The sequence below is a fragment of the Orcinus orca genome, chromosome 3 (assembly GCF_937001465.1).
Source record: "Orcinus orca chromosome 3, mOrcOrc1.1, whole genome shotgun sequence".
NCBI lineage: Eukaryota > Metazoa > Chordata > Mammalia > Artiodactyla > Delphinidae > Orcinus > Orcinus orca.
In genome coordinates, this window is record NC_064561.1 from 60,737,903 (window position 1) to 60,765,753 (window position 27,851).

Genomic DNA, 27,851 nt, shown 5'->3' on the forward strand with positions numbered 1-27,851 from the left:
TATTTTCGAAAAGACGTGTTTAACATGGCAGGTACAGCAAAGATTAAGTTTCTTTTAAGGAAGCCATGGTTTTTCTTGTTTCATGAAAACATGCTAAATGGTTATTACAGGACTACAAAATGAGTCCTCAGATAAAAACTTTAGAAGCCTAAAAATAAATGTTTATTTTTAGAATACCATATTCAAGTACTCAGCTTAGTTCACAGTTCTCCTTACCATGCCAATTTGCTGCATGTTTTTTTCATTATAACCAGGGTAACGTCCTTCTATTTGATTCCACTCCTTCTACTGTTATATTCTGTTTGAACCGCAAAATCGAATCCACTCTCAATTTAAAATATGATCAAATTTGTTCATAATATGCCCTACCATTAGTCAACAAACATCTAACACACATCCCTAGAAACAATTTTACCTATGCTTTCCTCTAGTATTTTAATAGCTTCATTGTTTAATTCACTGATACATTTAGAATATAGTTGTCAGATATGAGAGAGAGAACATGCTTTTATTATTTTCTTCAAATGTTTTTCGGTTGTGACATCATCACTGAATAATCCACTCAGCTTTTCCTCACTGATGTGAATACCAAGTTTATCATAAACTAGATCCCCACGTATATTTGAATCTACATATGGAGCCTATATATGGAGTTTGTTTTACCCAACTGTCTGGCTATCTTCTCCCGTACCAAATCTTTAATTATTGTGTATTTTAGAATACATTTGAACATCTAGTAGGGTTAGACTCTTTTTCTGAAAAATTTTGGCTACAGAATTTTTCCTGCCAGATGAACTATAGTATTATCCTGTTATGTTAAAAAAAAAGTCTATTAGTTTAATTGGGCCTTCTATTCCCAGATAGAACTGAACAAAAACTATACTGTGTCACATAATAACAAACTGCAGAAGATAAAGACTAATACAAATTTATACTGGAAAAGAAAAATAAAGTGCCCATAGTTCCCTAAAATAACTCTGCTATCACGATTTTAAAACTTCTTAATCTGCAAATATTCAATAATTTTTTAAAAATTCGAAACTTTTCTAGGAACTTCAAATATGGAAATCTCCCCTAGGTAAATAATCTAAAATAATGGAAAATTCAGATGCTTAGATAAATTAGTTGCATTATATAAGAGAAAAATTAGAAACAACAGAGACAAAAGAATACAAGAAAAGGTAATTATCATTCATAGTCAGTGGAATAGAAAGCAGTGACTAAAATGATCATTATGAAGACCATGCAGCAATATGAAAAAAGGCAAACACAATATAACCATTAACACTTACCAAGTGTTTATGCCATGCAGTGTATTGAGTGCTTTAAAAGCATTATCTCATTGAATCCTTATAATAACATCTTTATATCTATCACTGGTCCAGAGATAGTAAATGAGAGACTCAGGATCAAACTCTGGTCTCTCATTCCAGAGACAAAGTATATTAGGATGTGTTTATTTGAGTGGATAATGAAAGAAGAGAGCAGGAGAAACTATAATGAAAGGGTTTCATTGGTTGTTTTTTTGGTTTTGTCTCTGGTTTCTTTAACAATTGTTATAATACAGTTTAGATAAAAATATAATTTTAGGGCTTCCCTGGTGGCGCAGTGGTTGAGAGTCCGCCTGCCGATGCAGGGGACACGGGTTCGTGCCCCGGTCCGGGAAGATCCCACATGCCGCAGAGCGGCTGGGCCCGTGAGCCATGGCCGCTAAGCCTGTGCGTCCGGAACCTGTGCTCCGCAGCGGGAGAGGCCACAACAGTGAGAGACCCGCATATCGCAAAAAAAAAAAAATATATATATATATATATATATATATAGTTTTAAAAAAGGATTTTGAAAAAAATTTACCTCAAAACAACTTTAATGTGTGCACTGCATATACCAATGATGGGTATTATTTCACAAAACTTTTTTCATTTCCTTTCGTTTATGTGCACACAGAGCAAAAGTGTTTCTCACTGTGGACTGTAATCCAAAAGTCAGAAACACTGCTTTATATCATACACACAAGGTACTGTAATAATAAAAGTCAACAAATCTATCAGTCAGTAAGAATTCCAAGAAGCCTGGAATGTTAACACAGTCTAGATAATGGCTGCCCAATAAAACTTTCTCCAATAAAGGAAATATTCTCTATCTTCACTGTCTGTACTGTCCTATACTGTAGCCACTAGCCATACTGGATCTTTAATTTAATTTAATTTAAATGCCACATGTGGCTAGTGACTACCATATTGGACAGCATAGCTCTAGCATTTGCTCCTACTTATACTATACATTCCATGTAGGTGAAAATCAACCAAACAAAATCTTACCTAAAAATATGGCAAAGCACTTCATGTGAAAGTTGATTCATATAGTCCTTTGTTTCATCTGATATTGTTTCTTCAGGAATATCATTGTTCATGAGACACGTTTTAACACTTTTCTTTCGTGGACCCATTGCTGCGTTATCTCCAGTATCAAAGAGCAAATCTCTCCTTTTGGTTACTTGAGTTCAAAGACCTGAAAGCAAGCAGTGATTAGAATAGACTAAAACACACGAAACCCAGATGCAGAAATTATCTTGGTAAAACAATGTTTATTTTAGAATACAGACAAAAGTAATGCTATTACAATGGTACAGACTACATTCAAATTAATAAAAATACTACACGAAAAGGCACAGAACATCTTTTTCCTGAACAGCAGTAGAGATAAAAATGCATTACTTAGAATGAGCAAAAATCCAAGGAATCAGGAGTCCTGGATTCTATTCGTACTCTGTTGCTTCCTAGCTAATTCACTCAATTTCTCCAAGCATCAAATTCCTCATATGTAAGATAAGATTAAACTAAACAAACAAAACCCTTTCCAACTCCAGGCGCTTGTGATTCTAGGACTGCCCCAACACAGCAGAAAGGAGAAGACTCTTGGATTCTAGTCCTGGATCTGCCACAAACTACTTCTATAAACTTGAATCACCTTTTAAATTCTTCCTTCTCCCACCTATAAAGTGAGGGGATCAGATTTCACTGGTGGGTCACATATCCCTTTATGAATTTGATTAAAAAAAAAAACTATTAACCTTCTCCACAAAAAGCAATAACCAAAAAAACTACTTAATTTTACATGCAATTTCAGAGGAAGAATAAAACAACCCTTCTCCCTCACCCTCTCCCATAAGTATTAAGGAGCAGAGGTTAATTCACTTATGTATCAGATGTATGTTTTGTTTGTTTTTAAAATAAGCTTTAGTGAGGGAGGAAGAAGAGAAAGGAAGAGGAACGGAGTGGGGGAAATAACATAAAAGTCAGATGAGCGAACTTCTGCCCAGAGGTTTGTTTTATTTTGCAGATCAGGTTAAGAGGGAACTATGTGAAAACAGTGTCCTTTAAACAGCATTATCAATTATCTCTGGTAAAATTCGGAAACCTTATCTGGATTCAAAGTGAGAGAACTGTAGAGTTCAGAGCTTAATCATGCTATAGTGATACAAAGAATTGCTGTCGCAAATCTGTCAATCTCTGGATTAAACAGTGTTTGCTCCCTTTTATGCACCAATGCTTTTTCTTTATTATAATCTGTTACTATCAAAAGTTTCTAAAGTGGACCCCATGCTTCCATTTTCTTACAGAGTTGCAATAAAAGTGTAATCTTTTCTTGATGACCTGAGGTTATCATTTGAATATACATTATATTCTGCAATATAGTCTCAAGGACTCCTGAACTATATGGAGTTTCTGGGGTTCCTTTGCTTCAGCAGCATATGGGAGCAAACTACAAGGCTAAGTGAATTCTTTTATTTCTTGTGTGTGTGTGTGTGTGTGTGTGTGCGTGTGTGTGTGTTTTCTGGTCTCTTCTCCCCTCACTGAAAGGTTATACACTGTGACTTCTGACTGGTGTCAGCATGCTTGCTTCTCCCTGCACTCCACCCAAACACACACACGCACCCCTAATTTGCTGCTTCTAATCAGCTATGGCCTGGGAAACCAAAGAAATAAGTTTTTAGAATTGTGTGTGGATTAATATCAACAGGCAGTTAGTAGTATGGACTTAAGGAATCCTGCAAAGAGTAGGTACATGAGCTACAGTTCACTGAATTTGTTTTTATAGAAATTTAATACACATGATCAAACAGAAACCAAATCAGCCTACAAGAAATCCTAGTTTGCAGAGGATAAAATCTTTCCAACCTGACCAAGCCACCTTTCCAATCTCATCTTTCACTTCTTATCACTTGTTCACTCCAGCCACACCAGTATCCCAGTTCATCCATTTGTTTAACATTCATCTTTTATTCCTAGTAAGCTATTAAATCTAATGTTCTTCCCTTCCTTTTTTTTTTGGCCGGAAAACCACTATTCTGCCTTCAAAATCTAGTTAAACGTTAAGTCCTCTGAAAAAACGTCTCCTACTAAACTCCTCTTCTGAGCTCCCTGTGAGACTTAACTAACATTAGCTTCTCCCATAGCAACTTGGATAGTATTATATTGATCATGTCTCTGCCAGGAAAAGGAAGAGAATCTCAATCTCCTGCCACTGGGTGATAACAAATCACACGTCTGATGTGTGAATATCCATCAGTCTTTCCATTATTCCATATGTGCCCAGTAGCTGCAAGGCTGCTAAGAACCATTTCACGCTCCTATTTTTGCCACCACAGCACTCAGTGATCTCAGAAACAAGCCTGTAACCCTGGCAAAAATGCAATCATACTTTACTCCAATAGGAACACATAACAATTAGCTACACTGAGGCATTCAAATACGTTGACAAGGCTATAAACCAGGACAGACCAATCCAACCATGGATTAATTCTCCAGCTATGTTATTTAGCACATGCTTCACCTTTTACACCCTCACCTTTGACAATTCTAACCGTTCATGGATACCACGTTCTTGATTTCATCCTCTAAGTGAAAATCCTTCTTGGCCCTTCCCCCTTCTTTTCCTTCAGCAAATCCACACCACTTAATAATTTCCACCCTCATCTTATGACTCCACCTTTTATTGCTCCTTATTTTGCAATACTGTGGTTTTGTGTGAATCAGATTTAGTAGCTCCAGTGCACAACATACACTTGAAATTTTAAACCAATAGATTGCACCTTAAATATCACTGAGTTTATATAAAGTTCCCTTGTTTAGAACTTACAAAAATATTTACTCACAGATATGACATTATACAACATTATAGAGAGGTTAGCTTAAGTCTCCAGCAAGCCCACAAAGATCCATTTAACCTACTATGCATTAACACTACTACCAAAGGGCCTAAATTAAGAGGACTACAACAAAAATTTAGGTGAAATTGTAACATAGTTCCCATATCACATCTAGAACTGAAAACCTGATCATAGAGCTATTTATTTGGCAGCAGGTGGAGTAGTGACTCCCCTGCTACAAGGCTTCGGTGGGAAAGGGACTTGTGGAGATGAACGTTGGGGTAAAGGATAAGACCGCCATCTTTCATCTAGGGGCTTTAACAGTTCAGGACCCATAGCTGGAGGAAATTCCTCAGTCCTCTCCAGTCCAAGTAGGTGCCCCTGGCAATATTAAGGAGATAAAAGGCTCATTCAAGGACTCAATTATTTGCCCTCACCACCATTCAAACTCTACTTAAAAAAACAAACAACAAAAAAAAAACCCCACACAACTGTTTCAACTAAAGCTGGCTTCATCATCACTTAAGTGAAATACATGACTGGACTAGGCTGAGAGCATTTCATCCCAGGCACTGAGTACAGAGGCCTGGTATCCCTGTTTGAAAAGAAAACACCATGAAAGACGGAGACCTAGTGATGACGGAGTCTCTCTTATACGTGCATGTTCTCTCTCAATTGCTTGTCTTTTAGTGGGATGAGGGATAAAAGCAGGTGAGAATAGAAAACTGCCATGACTGGTCTTCTGTGTCTTGGTTTCTTCCTACCCCTATCTCCAAAATATCACCACTCACCACTTGAGAAACTCAATAAGGTAGAGAAGGTCCAAAGCAGCAGCAAGTAGAAAGAGGAAAAGAGGGAATTCCAGTTATCAACAGTAGATAAAGATGACACATAGGAACGGGCCTAGCAGAGGAGTTATGGAGGGTAAGGGAGAGGTGAGTATAAATAACAAGTGGGTATAAATATGCAGAGACTACATTTTGCAGCACTAGGTGTCATTTTTTAGGGTCAGCAAGTCCTGGAGGCTGAGATTCTAAACCTCAAAGAAATATCATTTTGAATCCCAGAAAGTTAAAAGGTGAAGAGTCCTTCACAGACTTAAAGGGTCACACAGTTCTTAATTTTTTGTGGGTCACAAACCCATCTGAGACTATGATGAAAGCTGTACATCCCCCCAAGACAAAAACAAAACACACCCAGACTCATATATAATTTCAGGGGCTTCACAGAGACATGGCAGCTCATCCAGAGGACCCTATCCAAGGCTGCTCCCTCAATTTTTAGATGGACAAACAGAACCACAGGGTATAAGTCACTTGCCAAGGGCTTATATTAAGTGTCAGAGTTCAGGCTGGGATTCAGATTTCTCAGCCTACACTACACAACCTGTCATCAAGTCAATCCTTTGCACCTCGGCTGGCTGCCTACATTCCAGAGCTATGCCCCAGTGCTTGGAGATGCACTTCTCGATGCTCTGATAGAACTGCTGCTGACCACACCCTCCTTCACAAATTAGAGCTTGTGGTCCATCTAATTTGGCTCACACACAGTAGCCTACAGCAGCCCTGGGTCTCCTACAGTCATCCTGTGGCTGGCTGTTTAGCAGACCTTAGCCACAGGAAGCATCACTTTTGTCCTAGTGGCCCAATATGTTCTAAGTAGTAAGCCTGAATTGTTTCTGAGCATTCTTTAAACTTGAGAAACCCAACAAGGTAAGGAAGGTCCTTCTCATTAACACATAGGTGTGCTCCTCTCCTTGCAACCTGCCGGTTCAAATCTCCTCCTATCCCAAACTAGACTACACTATCCTCTACTAAGTTACTTCATTCTGGTTGCTCCCAGATTTATCCCTATCTTTTAAACCTTAACCCTCCAGGCTACTTCAACCTCTTGTTGAGGAGCACCAACATTTCCTTGCTTGCAAAAATCATTTTTCCTTTTTATTCTCTATTTTCATTATAGAGGTTTTAACATGTATTGTACACAATTCTGACAATCGTTGATACCTATAAAAGTCCTGTATAAACCTACTCTTTTAGTCCCTACGCACAACTTAGAAATCTTCTTACACCTGTTCCATCTTGTCAACATCCTCTTTCATCCCTGTCTTATTCTTCTAATTACTCTCTTACTCAGATCACACTGGACCCTCCAAGGTACGTGTTTGTCTCTTACTAACATACTTTATAGGGCAGCGATAAACCGACTTACCTTACAACTAATGAGAAAACTTAGGGACCTCTTCTTTTATGAAACTTTCACAATGCTGAATCAATTTCCCCATTCTGTATCTAATTAATAGCAATTTTTTAAAAAGGAGTTTCTCCAGAGAATTGTTATTTTCTATCTATTCATCAGTCCATCCAACCAATCACTCACTCGACTACTTTTTTATTGCCTATTAGGTGCTAGGTAGTGACAAAGTCTTTCCTCCCATGAAGCTTACAGTCTCACAGTAGAGACAGATTCTACCAACAGTTTCTGACAACTCAGCCACTTCAATTACTATAACTTAAATTCCCCTTCATTAACCTCACCAAAAATATCTCTCCCCCATTTAAAACTTCCCAATGTCTTCAATCATCCTATCTGGTCAAGGGCTCCCCTGCCCTTCAGGTTTCTAACACCCTTCTTCAGTTTCTATTGGCTTCAGCTTGCTCATATCAATGTAATATTGCATGTCAATTTGACACCATTCCTCATCATAGATCTTCTATGTCTACTTCCTAGAACAGCCTCTCTTGCCTAAAGAAATGCCGCACCACATCCACCAAGCTGGTCAGATAAAAAACAAATAAGAAAACAGAATTATAGTACTGAAAATGTCCAGGAGTCATCCAGTCCAATCTTTCATTTTCCAAGATAAGGAAAGTAAGAACCAGAGAGGTAAGCTGCCTTGCCCAAAGTCACAAACCCAGAAAGTATCAATACCAGTGCTGAAACAAGGATCCATGTCTTTAACTCTAGTTCAAGTTCAATTTTATTTCACTATGTCACTTTTCCTTACTGTAATCTAGCTTTTCCTTCTTCTCCCATTGTGTATCTTTTTTTAACTAAAGTGTGTACTTCCAGGCACACAGTCATTTAAACAAACACACAAGTCTATATTCTTTACCCAAAGAGGACATAAGAATCACAGCATCACAAATTTTAAAGAGAAAGAAACTTAGTGATAACCTAGACCAGTAATTGTCAAAAAAAGTTAAAAATTACAAGCACAGATTTTTCAATCTATATGGCTACATAATATGTACTCTCCACACCTCACCTCTTCCCTCCCCCAGAAAATCATGGCTTTATGGAGCCATTATTTTATTCTTCATTCGTGCAGACCATGGGAAAGGGGATTAAGAACCTGTGACCTAATCTAACTTATTCGTTTGTCAGATGAGAAATCTCCAGTCCAGAAATAGGAAGGTAATCCAGCAATTTAATAGCAGTTTTAAGATAAAAAACAAAGGTTTCCTATGTTTCACATTTGCGTGTTTTACACTGCTGGTATAGGTTTCTAAAACAAAGTCTTCAGGACAGAGCTTTCCACTACACAGGAAACATAGGAACCTTACGAAGTGCCAGTTCCCCTTGGCCGATTTGGCGTCTGGAAAGAAACATGGTAGACACCTCTGATAAGTCATCCTGGCTACACAAAATGCAGGGAAGAGATGCTTTTCTGGCCTGTCTCTAAGGTAAGATTCCTTGAAAGGGAGTTGAGAACCTGATTTTAGAGCTAGGAGGGGGATCAGAAGCATCCAACACCTTCGTTTTACAGATACGTAAACCGTGGCACAGAGAGGGTAACGGACCTGGGCAAGGTCAGAGAGTGAGTCGGTGGACGAGGTAAGTCTAGAACTCCGGGCTCCCGATCCCTTAGCTGGCCGCCTCTCAAAGATGTATTCACTGCGTCCTGCTCAGAACATCTCCTCAGTAAGCTGACTACAGTCCTTAACACACGGGCTTAAACACTGACTTAACGTTAAAATCGTGGAACTTCTGACGCCCAGAGTGGGATGGGGTCCCAGAAGTTGGCCAGGCCAAAAGTCCCCATTTTGTTGAGAAAATCAAGACTCAGGGAGGGTTCTGTATCCTGGGATCTTGGACCAGATTCAGGCAAGGTGGCAAACCCTGTCACCAGGGCCTAGAAGGCCAAGAACCACAAACCCAATCCCGGCTTTTCGGGGAGCTCTAGGCCCGAAAGGGGCCGAAGACCAAGAGCCCGAGCGGTCGGGGGCCGCAGAGCCCCATCCAGCCGCCTCCACCCGCCGCACGCACCCCGGGCTCTGCAGTCCGCCGCCCGCCCCCGGCCCACCCGGCCGCCGCCTCACCTACGCCAGCCCTCCGTTTGTTGTAGTGGTGGAGGGAGGGAGAATCGCAACATACACTTCCCGCGGCCCCCACCGCCGGGGCGCTTCCGCTTCCGCCGCCCCTCGGGCACTTCCGGAGTGTTGGTATCCCGGGCTGGGCCCGCTCCCCATGCCCATGCTGGGTGTGGGGCGCGGGTGTCCAGGCCCGGCAGCCATGTTAAGCGTGGCGTTTCGGAGCGCGCTGGGGGCGCGTCCTTCATTCACGTGACAGCGGCGCCACGCCCAAAGCGTCTAGCGTCGGACGCCCGATAAATGCTCGTGATTCTGTGGTTTGTTTTTTGTTGGCTTTGGGTGAGCTTTCGGTCTTCGCGTGTCTCTTTTGTAAAGTAGCGAGCTAGGTTCCAGTAGCGATATTTCCAGAATTCGTTCACCTGAAAACAGAAAATCTTTTTTTTTGGGGGGGGGTGGGGCAGTTAAAGATGTCAATGTTAAATAAGCCCTTCCCTACTTTTGTGGCATTGTCGCTACACGTAATTTACAATATTTTATAGTTTCCAAAGGGTTTTCACATCATTGTCTCATTGAAAACTCCCTGACACCGTGACGTATGGGCAGGAGTCAGTTTAACCGGTTTTTTTTTTTTCCTTATAAAAATTATCTTCAGAGAGGATATGGACTGAAAAAAAATGCACAACCTGGAAGTTGAGAATTATGTTTTATTCAGCGCACTTGCTGAGGACTTGAGCCCGGGAGACAGCCTCTCAGATATCTCCGACGGACTGTTCTGAAGAGGTAAGGGAGGAACCAAGATATGTAGGAGATTTTGCAAAAGAAAACAAAAACAAAACGCAAAACAAAACCAGGTAGTTGAACATGAAAATATTACTGCTGATTAAAGAAAAAACAGACATGTCAAATTAGTGACTTTAGCTCTTTTTTATGTGTGAGAAGATGTGAGAATCTGGGCTTATTGAAATCATTCCTTTGATATGTACCGTAAGCGTCTAGGGTCTGTAATCCTGTTTTTCTCCATCCTGACTCCCCGTAGGGTGCACCTTCAGGGACAGCTGCAGTGATTGATGGTTTGACGGCCACACCATTCTTTGCTAACTGAAATGGCAGGCAGCATTCGATGTCTACATAGGTAATTTCTCAGTGTCACACAGCTAGACAGAAACCCAGATTTTTACCCTCCAAATCCCGAGTTCTTGCCCCTAAGTACAGGTAACCCTTGAATACCTCTGGGATTAGGGGCCAAAAATTCATTTATAACTTTACAGTAGGTCCTCCGTATTGCAGTCCACATCTGCAGGTTCAATCAACCATAGAGTACTCGCTCTGTGACCTTGAGATGTCAGTTCTAAGCCTTGGGTTTGTTAGGTAAAAATGGACATCATTGTGGTACCTGCATAGCAAACCACTGCAGAATTTAGTGGCTAACACAAATAATTTGTTAGGATTCTGTGAGTTGACTGGGCTCAGCTGGGCAGTTCTAGATTGGGGTTTCATGCATTTGAAGTTCGATGTCAGCTGAGACTTTAGTTAACTTTGGGCTCCAATGGAGATTATATTGTAGGCACTTTAAGGTGTAAGCCCTCTAGGGGCTCATCTAGAGCTATCCACCAGAGTGCCTACACATGGTCTTCTCCCTCTGGTTTGGATCTCTCAGGGCAAATCGCTGGGTTCTGATAGGGAACACTCGGAAATAGAGCAGAAAGTGAGCTGTTCCAAGCCATACAGCAGGAAGCTCAAGGACAGGACTTCATATGATCTAGCCTTGGGAGTAGAAGTTACTTCTGTCACATTTTGTTAATCAAGGAATCTCCCCAGATTCAAGGGGAGATAGGGAAGATTCCTCCTCTTAATTGAACGAGTAGCAAAGAATTTATGGCCATCTTTAATTTACCACGCTTTACCACGCTTTAATTTACCTCATTTGTTTGTTTTTTTTTTTAAAACCAGATTTATTTATTTATTTATTTATTTTTTATTATTATTTTTTAAGATGTTGGGGGTAGGAGTTTATTAATTAATTTATTTATTTTTGTTGTGTTGGGTCTTTCTCTAGTTGAGGCAAGCAGGGGCCACTCTTCATCGCGGTGCGCGGGCCTCTCACTATTGTGGCCTCTCCTGTTGCGGAGCACAGGCTCCAGACGCGCAGGCTCAGTAGTTGTGGCTCACGGGCCCAGTCGCTCCGCGGCATATGGGATCTTCCCAGACCAGGGCTCGAACCCATGTCCCCTGCATTAGCAGGCAGACTCTCAACCACTGCGCCACTAGGGAAGCCCCATTTGTTTGTTTTTAACTGTTCTTGGAGGGATGTATGTAGATTTTATTAGCACATGCATCAAAAAGGAAGGCTGGTAGCCCCACCAGTACAGTCTTGAGTCTGTACATGAATGATTCTTTACATGATTTCTTTTTAATTGTGGTAAAATACACATAACACAGTTTACCATTTTAACCAATTTTATGTGCACAGTGGCATTAAGTACCTCATTGGCATTAAGAATATTTACATTGTTGTGCAACTGCCCTGCCATCCACCTCCAGAATTTTTTCATCCCCCCTAATTGAAACTCTATGCCCGCTAAGTAACAACCCCCACCTGCCCACCACAGCCCCTGGCAACCACCGTTCTACTCCCTGTACCTCATATAAGTGGACAATATTTGTCCCTGTTTGTTTGGCTTTTTTCACTTAGCATAATGTTTTTAAGGTTCATCCATGCTGTAGCATGTGTCAGGCTTTTTTTTTAAGGCTGAATAATATTGCATTGTATGCATGTATTATATTTTGTTCTTTCATCCATCAGTGGACATTTGGGTTGCTTCCCAAACGTCTGTTGTGAATAGACATTTGTGAATAATGCTTCAGGTAATATTAGTGTGCAGATATCTCTTCTAGATCCAGCTTTCCATTCTTTTGGATATATACCCCAAAGTGGGATTGCTAGATCACATGGTAATTTTTAATTTTTCCATAGCAGTTGCACCATTTTACAATCTCACCAACAGTGCAAGGGTTCCAATTTCTCCACCACCTTTCTCTCATTTGTGTTTTGTGAGGTAATATTTGTAATCCACTTAAAGAGTGCCTGGCACATAGCAAATATTCCGCAAAGGTTAGCAGTTACTGTTTGATTCTTCAGAAGCCTCTTTTTCTTCCTTCTTCTCAGCAGTGTTTGAAGTTGCAAGGGCTGAATTCTTAGGTTGTGATATTCTTAGCATGAAGTTCACTTTCAAAAGCATCATAAATTTTCCCAAGTTACATAAGGAAATGCTGTGAAAGGATGTTGTACGTAGGTATGTGCGTAGGGAATCGAAGTTTCAAAACCAAACACAAGGTGGTAGATTAGGCATGCACACACACGCACACACACAAAAGGAAAAAAGAAAAGAAAAAGCTGCATAGGAGGCTTTTATAAACATGAGGTCGGAGTGAGCATAAAGGAACTAGGCCCTTGTTTATCATTTTTAATTTGGACCATACTGTTCAAGATCAAGGTTATGTCCCAAGAAAGTGAAAAGATTTAGAATGAAACTTCAGAAACTCAAAAAGCTTTCTTTTAAATAATTAGCCTTGGTACTTCCTTGGAGGTCGAATGGTTAAGACTCTGTGCTTCCACTGCAGGGGGCACGGGTTCCATCCCTGGTCGGAGAACCAAGATCCCGCGTGCTGCGTGGTACGGCAGAAAAAAATAACAAATAAATAAATAGCCTTACTGTGTTTTCCCTGTCACTGCTTCTAGTGCTGATATTTTAGCCTGATCTCTAGAGGTGTGAGAGTAAATAAGTTATTTTTTTAGAAAAAAAGTTGTTTGAAATGCCAAGAGCTATTTACCATCAGCCAACGTTTACTAAGAGACTACATGGGACCTGGGAATATGTTAGACAGGGCTGCAGAGATGACTAGGAAACAGTCTCTGCTCCTAGGTAATCTGGGAGACATCATCTACAAGAACACTTGAGTGAAATTTGGGAAATCCTGGCACAGTGGAATGTCAGGATGCCCAAGCAGCACAGAAGACACTGAGTGAGTCCAGGCTCTATGCAGCTACACTTGAAATAGTAATTACAGACACCCTCTTCAGCTCACTTCTCCTTCCCCCATGAGCTTCTCTGTCACTACTTCTTAGTTGTGTCTCTGTATCATCATCCTGGCTCTAGTGTCTCTCTTGCAAATTCTTATTGTTTTGTATTTTTTTAATCACAATGTCTCTCTACCAACCCTTTTAAATACATGATTATATTTAATCCCTATGAACTCTGTAAGTATTGCTTGCCCCATCTTACAGGTAATGTAACTCAGGTTCAGAGAGGTTAAGTATTCTGCTAAAGCTCACACAGCCAGTAAATAAAGATAATCATTGTGAAATTTTCCCTGTCTTACTTCAAAACCCATATTCCTCCTGTGCAATCTTGTAATTTTTCCTCCAAATAACAGTCTGATTAATCTTCCTAAAGCACACTGGGTAATGTGTCAATGGCTCATTTTTTCTTCAACTTTAAACCTTGAAGTATACATTTGTAACTTGTTAATCAGACTTCCAAGGCCCAGTATTCATTGGTTGCAGCCTACCATTTCAGTCTCATTTTGCTTCACAAACATCATGTCCTATGTGCACACAGGACTCACTGTTTCCCCTCACATACCCTATGACTCTCCTGACCTTGACTAAATGAGCAAGTTGCCCCCCCTATAAGTAGAAGGTGAATCAACCTCATCCAGCTGTTACAAGGAAAGAAATGGAAAGTGCTGGTGAACTGGGCCCAGCTAGGTGAGCCCAATACTGAGATGGAAACTGATCTCCCTTAAATTCCAAAAGTAGCAGGTAGAAAGCAGTTGTAGTTTTCAAAAGCTGGTTGCATTTTGAGCCTGATATGGTTCATTAATTCATTCAACAAATATTTTGGGGGCGAGGCATTGGACTAGGTGCAAGGGAACAATTATGGTAAGTGGATATGTTTCTACCTGCAGTTTGGTAAAGGGAGACAATCATATAAACATCCAGGTGAGTCAGTTTCTCAAACATAAACGGGGGGGTGGGCACACAGTTAAGTTTAGTTGAAAGAAGGGATTAAGGAAAGGATAAATACACTCAGTTTTTGCTTTTAAGCACTTCAATTGTTTAACAAAAAACCTTCACAAGTAAATGTTACAAGTCTATTCAATTAAACATAAATATGGCAAATGACAACTTTTCAAAATGCCAATAACATTTACAGTCTTAATAAAATTTTTATTCTCTTAAAATTCTAAATTTAAATCAATAATTAAAAATTTCAAGTTGGAATCATAAGATTCATCCTTCATATTCTTTACTATGCTATATTTTCTTAAAATATAAATATTTTAAATTACAATTATTTGTAGACTGTTTCTTAACCCAAACTACAATATAGATGTGATTTATTCCTCATTTCTGTGCTTACGTTTAATCTTTTGGAGGTTATAAGACACTTACTTAAAAAATTCAATTCCCTGTACTGGGGGATTGCAGTTGCATATTGATGGGGGGGTGGCTAAGCCCCATGATTTCCCTTCTTCCCACCCCCAACCCTTTTCCTTTCGGCTCTTGAACTATGAGAACACCTGCCTGGGGGTGGTAGCAGCCATTATATCATCATGTAGATGGAGTCTGTATGGGAGATGATGAAACCAGCATGTAATGAAATTCATAGACTAGCAGAGGGCAGAGGTGGAGAGTAAGACTCCTGGCATTGCTTAAGTCTGGGGATACTGCGGTGCTTGAATTAAGACCCACCCTGGATCCTCCTAATCACATGAACCCACACAATTGTTTGACCTAAGTTTCAGTTAGATTTCATCACTCTTAACCAGAGTAGTCCTAATATATTTCCTATGCTACATTAGCCATTAATCTCCTCTATTATCCCAGACGTTCAGAAAACGTTTGTTACCCCCAAATAGCCTTGAAAGTGCTTGAGGAATGAAGGAAGATGGGGAGAGTCTAACCTGCACCAAAGTGGTGGAGAATGAGGTGTCAGTATTAAAAGGTGAAATGAGGGGCTGATGGAGAGCTCTGCAAAGTTAGGGATACGGAACAAGAAGTAACCATGAGAACGTAAATGCCCTGTGGTCCTCTGAATTTGGGAGGACACCAAACTGCCCATGGTTTGTGGGCCAGGATGTCAAATGATTTTATATGGGTACGAAAGTGTATTTTCCAGAAGCTTTAGCTCTCTGGGTGACATTTCCGTGCCTTCTGCCAAGATAGTAAAGTGTTTCAGCTCCTGGGAGTACCATAACTTATTATGATACGAATAGGCTAAATAGTTAAGTGTGGTAGAGGCAGTAAAATAGCAGGGGATTGAGCTCTGGGCAGGCCTGAGGACAACCTCAGATTCAGAGGAGGGAAAAATGGCATCCAGAAAGGGTAGTGTCAATGCATGTTGTTTTTGCTTGACTTCTTTCATTTCTCCTGGCAGTAGTGCCTTAATATTCCTTTGGGGAACAGTTCTTTATCCTCTTCTAGTCCACGTAGCAGGGCTGTCTCACCCCTGGCTCCTGCAATGCCTTGTAAATCGGTCCATTTCAATTTCAGTAATAGTTAAGCATGCTTATAGCACTAAAGACTGATTCAGCAGTCTTATCCCAACTAGTCTAATAAGCATCAAATCTTTTGTTTTGAGAAAGGAAACTTCTCTTCTACTGAAGTTGTATCTCTAGAACTGCCAGTGTCTACCACTGCAAGGGGAACGGGATGGGGTGGTCAAAGCCTGAGAATGAAGACAACCTCGAGGAGAGCATGGATGGATCCAAAACATGGAGAGAGAAAGATTCTGGCTAACAGTTTTTGAGACTCCGTATCTAGCCATGCCTGAATTCAGAGATTCCTCTGGACTTTTCAAGTACAGGTGCCATGGAAATCCTCCCTGCCTCCCCCACTTCACTTCACATCCCCCCACCCCCCTTTTTAAAAATTCAGTCACTGAGCTGGATTTTCTTTTGGGTGTTATTCTTCCAAAGAAGTTCAATATGCTACATGTAGTTTCCCCACTAGAGGGTGTAGCTCACTCACTGTACCAGGAGCAAGCCTTCAGAGAGGTAATGCCGGCAGGCAGGCATTTGTTGTTAGACCTGTTGGGACGGTGCAGGGTCCCAGCCACAGAGGTCACATTGCTGATAGGGCCCTTGTCTTAGAAGGCCTGGGAGAGCAGTCATGTTACCAAGTCCAAGCTCATACTGCTCACTGCATGACAGGCCAAAAAATCAAGAGACGAGGTATTGGGCAAGGAATAGCAACTTTATTTGGGAAGCCAGGAGACCTAGAAGATGGTGGACTAGTGTCCCAAAGAACCATCTTACCCGAGTTAGAATTCAGGCTGCTTTTATACAAAAAGGGGAGGGAGTGTGACTGGTTGTTGTAAACTTCTTGGTGCCAGAATCCTTTGTGCTTCCAGCTGTCCACATAGGTCAGGTCACAATGTTCCTGTAAACTTCTAACAAGCCAGTGTTATTCTCTGTTCTGCAACTTTTTATTTCTATACAAATGAAAAGTCTTATACCTTTAAAGGTCAAGTTTGGAAGGCAGAGCCTTGAGAATGGGCTATCATGTACATTTCAGGTTTTTTCTTCTCTGTTACAGTCAGATGACCAAGGCAAGGAAATGGAATAGGACCAGGGTGCCAGGTGAAGACTTCATCTCAAGAACAATGAAGCTTCCTTAGTCTTAAACAGAAAAAGGTAAGGGCAGGAATGGCAGATAGATTTTGTCATCCATGCCAAATCTGATAGACACAGCATGCTTGGATTGCTATGTTGAGAAAGATTTTTGAAACCATATTCAGCTCAGTGGCGTATACTGACATTGATTATTGATATCTGGTGTGGGCATGGGGAGAAGCAGGAGGGTTGGATGTGATAGATACTTTCCATCTATGGGTAAGATGTGTCTCAGTAGGAGTACTATTGGCATTTTGGATGGGTCCCTTCTTTACTGCGTGGGACTGTCCAGTGCATTGCAGGGCCTTCATCCACTGAATGCTAGTACTACCACTCCAGTCACTGTGACAAGCAAAAATCACATCCCAACATATTTTTAAACGCCTCTTAAGAGAACAGTACTGCTCTACTTGAAAATCATTAGATTTGACTAAGAGTGACTTGACTTGGACTTACCTGAGAATTGATCTAGAGCTTCTTAAGTTCTTCAAGACTAACAGGAAAAAGTGAGGATTTTTCTTTTAGAACCTGAGAACAGACTTGTTACCAGTAGTGGATAGGAATTGAAAATGGAGATGGGAATGAAGGGTCTCTAATAAAGGGAAGAAGATGCTTATAAGGACAGGAAATCAGGTAGAACCTGACAGCAGGTGATTAATATGTCATCCCTCGTTGGGGAAAGGGTAGAGGGAGCCTCAGCTGTTAGGGAAGGGGTGTCCCATTAAACATCAGTGTTATTTGGAGTACCCCCATTCCACCTTAGCGTTCCATTGTCTTTAGGTGTTTCCTTAGGTCAGGAGTGTTGTCTTTATATGACAGTTCTCAGGGAGCTGCCCCCTACTTTGTACCTCTGAATCCACTGAATAATATCAGCCACATTAAATTATTTTTGGAACAAGTTAGCATATAAGCCAATGAATGAATAAATAAATGAATAAACTATTCCCTACCCCTTAATTTAAGAGTTCAAGTATCACCTATTTTCATATTCTTTATACCCCTGTCAACGCCCCTGCAGAGAGAAGTGAGAAAAGAGGGTTTGAACAACAGGCATGGTATTGTTGCCACTTTCAAGTTTTGCATTTGTCAAAGACCGCGAGGAGCACTTTAGTTGGACAAATTGGGTTTATTATTCATCACCGCGAGGGAGAACACGCATGGAAGCCATAGGGTATCTCAGTAAAAGGATACTAGGAAGGATTTACTGTAGTATTTGGGATTATTAGGTTGATTTAGGGAAATTTTAAGGAAGACTGGCTTTGCCCTGGATTGGATGCTTTTAGGAAGTGAGAGTAATTCTATGATTTGGTATCTTAAAAAGTCTTATTTAGAAGGAGGGAAGAATAGCCACAGGCTAAAGTTGTAATTGGTAAAGAAGCAACAGTCACTCATGTTAGCCTAGATAGGGGATGTTTGGTAGTTTGGGTAATGTTTATGTTTTGCCTGTGTTCAGGCGTAATTATGGAGTAGTATTGTCTTTGTCTTGATACATCATGGTTGCAGAGCAGCTTTGTTGGATGTTCATGTTTTGTGAAATTGTTTATGATAAACAGGAGAACATCAAGGCCTAGCTGTGAGTAGAAGGCCAAACTATAGCAATGCCATGGTCAGCTCCTGGATGTCATGGGTTGCTTTTCTCTTTCTCACATTTTATTATATTTTTTTAATCATGTTTTCTTGCTCCCTCACTGGATTGTAAACTGCACAAGGGTACATACTTATTTTGAGTACCATTGAGGACCCAGAATCTAGCCAAGTCTCTCAGTTTCATAAGTCCTTAAAGAATATTTACTGAATAAATGAATGAATTGTCCAGTTAGCCTACCAGACTGTGAGTTGCTTAAACTCAGGGGTCACTTCCTACTCAGCTCTGTATTTCTAAAAACAAACACAATTCTGGTGCATCTCATTAAATATATCTTGAGTTAAAGAGGAGCTTTCCATAGGATAAGATTTATTGATTTTTTAAAAATAAGAAAATACAATGAATTCCGCTTTTTGAAGGAAAGATGATGCTTGATTCAAATCGGTTCACTCATGACGAACAAAGGAAAATCACTTCACATTCAAGATTTTTTGACCTTCTGACATTTTCCACTGTGTTGAATTGTAAGAGTGAGGCGCAAAGCTCTAAGAGAAATTGATATAAATATTTAGTGACAATTTGTATGAAATACAACCTTTCTTCCTTCTACTCTGGGTGTACTATTATAGGGATTTTAAGCAAAGACAGGTCTTGATCTGTAAACTCTTAACTTAAAAATAACCCGGAACTACAAAGATTTGCCTCTCCCGTCAATACCGCCTTCACTCTGGAGACCCCTCTAATTTGTAATTATGGTGAAATATTATTAGAGCTTTTAGCAAATGTATAAACTTGTATGTTGAAGTAGGGGGAAGGGAAAACAATGACTCCCTGAAGAACCATGGGAAAATCTTTTCACTTTCCTGAACCGGAATTTTCTTATTTGTAAAATCACCATAATTATGGTCATTTTGGGTACCTACTGAGATAGGCTCTTGGAGGCTCATAGTGAAAGTGCTCTATGAACTACAAACAGGGAGGATTCATATTGTGGGGCAGCAAAGAGCATAATGGTCAAGAAAAAGATAGATACAGCAGTGTGGAAAACATAAGTGAAAATATTTGTCTTCAGCAGAAATGTAATAACAACAGCAAGCCAATTACTACATTTTGTGATAAATTATAGTCAGTGGACTTCTGTTATTGCATTTTTCTTGAAAAAGTGGTCCATTAAATAAAAAAAGTAACAGTAGCCACATAGGAAATAAAAAACATTGTTCATCTTCTGTAAATACTTCCTATTTGACTTGGGCAAAGCAATTAACTTTGGAGTCTTTTCTTTTTATGTGTACAAAGGGAATAATCTCATCCCTGCCTACCATGCAGTATTGGTATGGGTTTCATAGGTGCCCTGTTTAGGAAAGTACTTTCTAAACTCTAGCAGGCTGTTAATTATATACCTGTATTATTTATAGTAATAGCCTGAGAGTAATAGTATCTTATTCTTTTTTTTTTTTCACTTTACCTGCACCTAGCACAGTGTCTGGAACTTACTAGGTGTTTATTAAAGATTCATGAAACAAATGGACAAATAATGAGAGATTGTTTTAAAAAATTCTAAGGCTCTGGCCAATATAAGATTCTAATCAAGATAATGTGAAGTTAAGCTTGAGGGCTCTGAATTTCAGATTTCTGGAATTGTTTCTTGGTTTCTCCCCTCATGAGCTATGAGATCTTGAATAAGTCCCTAAATTCTCCAAATCTCAATTATAAAATGGGAGTTAATACCAATACCTACTTCATAGGATTGTTTTGAATATTGAATAAGATAATTCCTATGTAGCATCAAGCACAGTGCCTGACATATAATAAACATTAAATTAAAGTCAGGTGTATTTATAAGTTTTCAAAAACTCCCCATCATGTAGTCTCTTTAATATTTTATATTTTGGTATGTATGTAATAAATATATTTTCAAAAGTCTGATCATACTGTATACATCATTTTATATCCTTACATTTTCTCTTTTTTAACTTAACATTGTATCATGATGGTTTTTAGAAAACGTAATGCATAAGGTCTAGTGGGACTTTTTAAAAATCATATATGGCTTAAAAAGGATGAGCCTTTAAGCAAAATGTTTAGCCAGAGAGTTTTGGTGTTCTCAAGCCTGACTGCCCCAGGATGCAGAAAGAAAGTATCAGACAGAACTTGAACTGGAACCTGAAGGATGGAGGCGCATGTGTTGTCAGTGTAAAAGTGTGCTTGACCCCCTCATCTTATTATGTACGTGCCCTGGTCTCACATTTGGAATGCCTTCATAATCTGAAAAGAAAGCAACTATAGGCTAAAGAAGATACTGTGAAAGTTGGGAACTCAAATAATTCTTATGTGTGAAATCTCTGAAACTGCTGGGCATGAGAAGCAGAATGGATTTCTCTACTGGCCTGGGACAAGAAGAAGATTCTCACGAAATAGGTGTACTAAACATCAGGGAGAGGCATGGACAAGGATGTTTAAGTGGCGGTACCACCCTGGGAAAAGGAGAAGATTTAATTTGAGAAAAGTGTACTTCCCTTCAGTCCTGTTACTATCTTTGGAGATGCTAAGAACTATTTGGGAAATAAAAACCTTGGAAAATACTAAATTTCCTGCCAGTAAATTCAGAGGTCACTGGGGCATCTACATTTTTAGCATTACCATAAGCAGTGACACATTTCCTTCTCTAACTGTTAGGAACTGTTAATTGCAGATATACTATAAATTATTGAAACCAATCATCTATTGTTAGAATACTTACTTTTCCCTTGTATGTTACTCTTAGAACTATTATGCTAAACAGATCTGTACATTATTGTTTGACACCACCTTTAATACTTTCTGTAGCACTCACAATAGCCAAAACAATTTGAGAAAGAACAAAGTTGAAGAATCCACCTTCCTAATTTCAAAACTTACTGCAAAGCTACAGAAATCAAGACAGTGTGGTACTGGCATAAGGATAGACATATAGACCAATGGAATAGAATTTAGAGTCCAGACATAAACCCTTATATTTATGGTCAATTGATTTTCAACAATGATGTTAAGATGCTTCAGTGGGAAAGAGTAGTCTTCAACAAATGGTGTGGAGACAACTGGATATCCACATACCAAAAGTGAAGTTGGATCCTCTACCTCATACCATATACAAAAATTAACTCAAAATGGGTCAAAGAGTTAAGTGTAAGAGTTAAAATTATAAAACTCTTGGAAGAAAACACAGGAGTAAATCTCTATGACCTTGGGTTAAGCAACGGTTTCTTAGATATGACAAAGCACAAGCAACAGATAGATAAATTGGACTTCATCAAAATTAAAATCTTTTGTGCTTCATAGGACACCATCAATAAATGAAAAGACAATGCACAGAATGGGAGAAAATATTTGCAAATCTATATCTGATTAGATACAAGTTCCTTGTATCCAAAATATATAAAGAACTCTTACAACTCAACAATAAAAAGGCAAATAATCTGATTAAAAAGTCAGCAAAGAGTTTGGATAGAAATTTATCCAAAGAAGATATACAAATGGCTAGTCGGTCCATGAAAAGATATTAAATATCATTTCTCACTAGAGAAATTCAAATTATAACCATGAGATGCCACTTCACATCCACTAAGATGGTTGTCATAAAAAAGATGGACAATAACAGATGTTGATGAGGTTGGGGAGAAATTGGAACTCTCACACATTGCTGGTGAGATTGTAAAATGTTGCAGCTGCTTTGGATAACAGTTTGACAATCCTGTGAAATGTTAGACATAGAGTTACTATATGACGCAGAAATTCCACTCCTAGATATATACCCAAGAGAATGAAAAGATATGTCCACACAAAACCTTGTAGATGAATATTCACAGAAATATTATTTATAATAGCCAAAAAGTATATACAACCCAATGTCCATTAATGGACAAACGGATAAAAACAATGTGGTATAGCCATACAATGGAATATTACTCAGCCATAAAAAGCTTAAATAACTGATACATTGTACAACGTGGATGAACCTTGATAACCTTATGCTGAAGGAAAGAAGTCGGAAACAAAAAGCCACATATTGTATGATTCCATTTATATTGATTGTCTAGAATAGGCAAATCCATAAAGGCAGAAAGTAAACTGGTGATTCCCAGGTACTGGGGGGATGGTAGAATGGATACAGGTTTATTTTTGATGAAAATTATTCTGAAGTTAGATAGTGTTGATCGTTTCACAACTCTGTGAATATATTAAAACCTGGATTATATACTTCAACAGAGTAATATTCATCCTGCTTTTAAACTAAAACCCTAAGGATAAATTCTTAGCACTGAGAAGTTACTTTTCATTTCCCTGAAACCTTGGGATCCTAGGAAAATGGGTAGACAGTAAGTTTGAAGAAAGGATGGAAGTGAAGAGCTAGTAATAAATTTGGGAGAAGGGGTAGCAGTCATCTGTACAGTTTCTCTTCCCTCTAAGGAATGTCAGTGTGTTCCATGGAATTATCATGAGCACTCCCTTGGAAGCCTATAAGGTGAAGTTTTGAGATTGTCTGGAAGATAGTGTAGTACAGGCTGAAGATGACTATGATATAGGTTTTATGGTCTGAGTGAAGGAAAGACTTGGTAAATATGGAAGGAGAACTAGGGGCTAGGTATGAAAGCATGTTGATGGTAAGATGACAACTATTCCAGTCTGTCTGACACTGTCCTGTTTTAGCACTCAAATTTTTGCATCCCAGGAAAACCCTCAGTCTCAGGCAAACTGGGACAGTTGGTCCTCTAGTTAGAAGCAACATAACAAGGACACTGATGGTCTCCTATGTGACAGGTATTATGCTAGGCTCCCTTTATGCATTATCTTTTTCAGTTCTCACGGCCAACCTCTCAGGTAATTACTGAGGTTAATTATCTGTCCTAGATCATAGTTTGAACAGAAGAGCTGAAATTCCAATTCAGGTCAATAAGGATCAGTCTTCACTCTTAACCACACTGTCAATTCTGAGAGATTGAGTCCATACAACAAGTGATAAAACTTCAAAAAAAGATAACTTATAAAGGGTTAAGTTTAAAAGTGCTTTTTATACCCATTATTACTGTCATTCTCCCCAAGAACTCATTCATTCATTCAATAAGTACTTACAGTGCTTATGAAGTACTAGACATAGTGCTAAGTACTATGAATAAATCAAAAACCTGCCTTCTGAGTTCATGGAGCTTAAAATTAGGAAATAAAGAAATAGAAAAAAGGGGACTTCCCTGGTGGCGCAGTGGTTAAGAATCCTCCTGCCAATGCAGGGGACACGGGTTTGAGCCCTGGTCTGGGAAGATCCCACATGCTGCAGAGCAACTAAGCCCGTGCGCCCCAACTACTGAGCCTGCGCTCTAGAGTCCGTGAGCCACAACTACTGAAGCCCACACACCACAGCTACTGAAGCCTGCGTGCCTAGAGCCCATGCTCCGCAACAAAAGAAGCCACTGCAACGAGAAGCCCGCGCACCACAGCAGAGAGTAGCCCCCGCTCTCTGCAACTAGAGAAAGCCTGTGTGCAGCAACGAAGACCCAAAAAGCAGCCAAAAATAAGTAAATAATTAATTAATTTAAAAAAGAAATAGAAAATAAAGTGCGAGTTATAAGAATTATGAAGGAAACAGAAGCATATTAACGTGGAAAATGTCAGAGATAAATCTGTGCTAGGTAGAATGGTCAGGGAAGGCATCTGTGAGGAAGAGATATATAGGCTGAAACTTAAATGAAGAGGAAGAACTAGCCCTATGAAAATCATAGGGAAAACATTCTTATGTTTGTCCAAAGGTCCTGGAGCAGGAAAGAGCTTTGTACATTTGAAAATATTAGGAAAGAAGAGTCAGTGTGGTCAGAGCATATTTAGCAAGTGAAGCAGTAAATATAATCTCATATTTGTAAATAAGAACTCAAGGTTTGGAGGAGTTATGAGATTTCCCAGTATCACTTAACCACAAGGGCAGGACTCAACCCAAGATCTTCTGACTAAGTACTGAAACTTGTTGCTTTAATTGTTATCTTGAAAAGGGCAATTTGTCTGACAGCTATGATTTTCAAACATTTTAGGAACAAAACCTTTTTCACATAAAACCTCATATTGAAACTTAATGTTCAACACTGATAGAGGGAGGCTTCTCTGCTAGAGTTGTAGGTGAGACTCAAAATCTCACTTTAGTCCCTGTTACCCCACGCCCCTTGGATTCACCCAGCAAAACTGAAACTCCAATGACGCTGTTTTCAGTTTAGAGGATCACATCTTAAGGAGTTCACACACATTTTCCAAAATATGTAGAAGTGTTATCAGTCAGCTACACATTAGATTCTCAAAAGAGGGTTCTGTTTGGGGATTTTGGTTTTCACTTACATGTTCGCAAAGCAGTACACGCAGGAGTTAGAATATGTAACATTGTTAGAAGCACATAATGGGTTGACTCTTATGGAGCATATATGTTTCCGTTGTATAGCCTTCTTTTGATAATGATGGCACGAAATGTCCTAAAACAAAACTCATAGGTCAGACTCTCTACCCAGCATGATCTCTTAATGACTTCTAATATAAGTTCTCGGGTGTTTTGTGCAGAGAGGAGATAATGATCAAATATGTCTTCTTTTAGACTTCAAACATGAAAACTCTTAAATTCAGCAGTCAGAGTCTTTGGAATTTTCTCTGTGAAAGGCAGCTGAGGCTATTCAGCCCTAATCCTTGACTATTTTGTATCTGTAACTTCTTAGAAGAGAAGTAGATTATTCTGGGAAGTGTCAATAATGACTATAACCATTGTCCAGGTGCCTCTGGAGTCATTTTAGTTCATCAAAATCCACCCTCCTTTAACTCTTGTGCCTGGATTGGGCTACCCTGTGTGATCCCACTCTGGCACTGGCTATAGTTCAGTCTTTTGAGGATTAGGAAGCTGGAATAGTGAGGGAAGAAGCTACCAGGTTCAGATTTTACCAGTTATCTCCCCCATTTTATCCTGATTTCTTCAATATTACCAGAGTTGGAGTAAGCTGGTCTTAGAGGAACTTGAGTGACAGAATAATTTGTCTGTAGGCAACAGGGAGACTTGGAAAGTTCATGAGAACTGTGTAATGAGCAGATTAGGAATGAGCTGCCACAATTCCCTACTCCATAGATTCAGATCACAGTCTATCCATATATCCAGTTTTTTAGCCTACTGCCCTGTGTACAAAACTTCAGTGGCTCCCATTACTTACAGTAATGTTTCTCAGATTTCAGTTACTTGGTTCATGATTCCTTCTGAATTCATATGCCATTTTTCTTTAATTGGCTGCCTTTTTAAACTTGACTAGTCACCTTAGATTGGTCCTAAGCATGAATATCCATGATATCTTGAATTTGAAGTTGTACTTATATTTTTTCTAACACACATTTTAAAAAGCTATAATTATTGCAGTAAAAGATATTCATTGGCATATTAACTACAATCATCACTAATACTATAAGAGGGTACTCAAATCACTCTTTGGGAAATACTGTTTTTGTCTCTTACTTTGTCTTTTAATGATTAAGCCCATATGGTTTGTTTGGGAAGGATTTACCGAAGAATTGATTCTTTAGTGTGTTCCTAAAGAATGAAAATGACTTCTAAAATTGGATATAAGTATAGAAAGAAGGATAATTTAATTAGAGGGAATTACAGTACAAAGACAAATGGGAATAGCAAGGACCCCAAAATGGTTTAAGTTAGCTAGAACCTAAAGTGAGAAAAGGGGAGTTCTCCTTTTAGGGACAAAGAGGCTGGGTCAAGGAGGATATGCAAAAAGTTTACGCTAAGGGTAGTAGGAGTCCTGCTTTAAGGAGGGTGGTGTCTCAATCAGATTTGCATTTTAGTAGGCCCATTCTTATGATTGTGGAGAAGATTACTGTAGGGATTGACAGACTTTTCCTATTAAGATCCAGGTAGTAGATATTGTCCAATTAAAAGCCGTACTACACTCTCTGTTGCTCAGCTTTGTTGTTGAAAGCAGCCAGAGACAGTATGTAAACAAAAGAGTGTGCCCGTGTTCCAATAAAATTCTATTTTCAAAAAGTGGTGGCCGTGGTTTGCCAAACCCTGGATCAAACTAAGTGCAAGGAAATCGTTAGATGGCTCTTGAAATAATATGGGCAAAAAGTCAGAAGGGCTTGAATGAAAGCATCAGCAATGAACTTAGAGGGAAGAAAGTTATTAAAAAACAAAAATTAGGAGCTTTAATTGCTAGCGGTAGATAAGGAGGTGAAGGAGGAGTAAGAGACAGGGATGAGTCCTGGTTTTCCTCAGTATTTATTTTGACAGAGATGTCTAGCTTGAACCATATAAATTGCCACTGTGTAGCTCAAAAATGGTCAAATATTAGCAGTTTTATATGGTTTAATATAGTTCAACCTAATAGAAATACTACAAGCTTAGGATTGTAAAATCATTCTTATGCAGGAAGTAGCAAACTTACCTTATATGCAATGTTACCAAAAATATCTGGAAAAAAAAATTTAGTAAAAGGATCAAAAAAACGTAGTGTTGAGATGTGAACAGCTACTTTGCCCATTAAGTAACCTCATGCAAATCAATAACCATGAAAATCATAGAAACATATGCGGCTTCTTCACACAAGGTTTGTCTGACGAGGCCTGATTCCCAAACACTGTTTCCTTCCCCTCCTCATGCCTGACACACAATGTGCCGCCTGAGAATTCAGCATTAGCCCATTCTAGCTTTAATGCTCACCTTAAGCAGGAGAGATTTAAACCCGGGGACTCAACATATCATCCACTGCTGGGCAGCTCATACATTGTCTAGACCCATTTTAGAGACAAGTCTAGTTCTTGATAGTCATCCTGGCTACCTGCTGACAGAACTCTTATATATATATATTTTTTAATTTCCTGTCTTGAATATACTCTTTCCAAATTCTCTATGTTTCTAAGGAAGCGTCTTCCTTTGTTTGACCTCTGTGTCAACAACTGCTTACCCAAACTATTAACTGTTCCTGTTACCTTCATCCTTTATGTCTACCTCACAGCCTTGACTTCTTTCAGCTCTGAGGCTGAAGCTTCTCTTTGCCTCCCCCTCTATCTGTGTCATCGTGCCAGCAGATTGTTTCACATCACGGACTTCCCTTGTTGGTGTCATTTTGCT

The 27,851-nt window shown here is 39.4% G+C and overlaps 1 protein-coding gene and 1 long non-coding RNA gene across 10 annotated transcripts in view; one reads left to right on the forward strand and one right to left on the reverse strand.

Annotated features, from left to right (window-relative positions):
- The window catches only part of FBXO38 (F-box protein 38), a 52,383-nt gene extending 42,774 nt beyond the window's left edge, over window positions 1-9,609 (reverse strand). For 8 of the 9 annotated variants that reach the window (XM_049708036.1, XM_049708035.1, XM_049708032.1 and 5 more), the window contains exons 1-2: window positions 9,472-9,609; window positions 2,319-2,508 (exon numbers count right to left, since the gene is read on the reverse strand). In XM_049708036.1, coding sequence (XP_049563993.1) covers window positions 2,319-2,446 — 128 coding nt within the window. In that variant the 5' untranslated portion in view covers window positions 2,447-2,508; window positions 9,472-9,609. Of the gene's footprint in view, window positions 1-2,318; window positions 2,509-8,952; window positions 9,420-9,471 lie in introns of those variants that run through there. The other variant, XM_049708029.1, reaches the window with a different exon arrangement.
- A 97-nt stretch (window positions 9,610-9,706) lies between these two features.
- Window positions 9,707-11,392, forward strand: LOC117196805 (uncharacterized). The gene is made up of 3 exons (XR_007476500.1): window positions 9,707-9,801; window positions 10,115-10,242; window positions 10,499-11,392. It is a non-coding gene; the product is annotated as an uncharacterized LOC117196805 (long non-coding RNA).
- The last annotated feature ends 16,459 nt before the right edge of the window (window positions 11,393-27,851 follow it).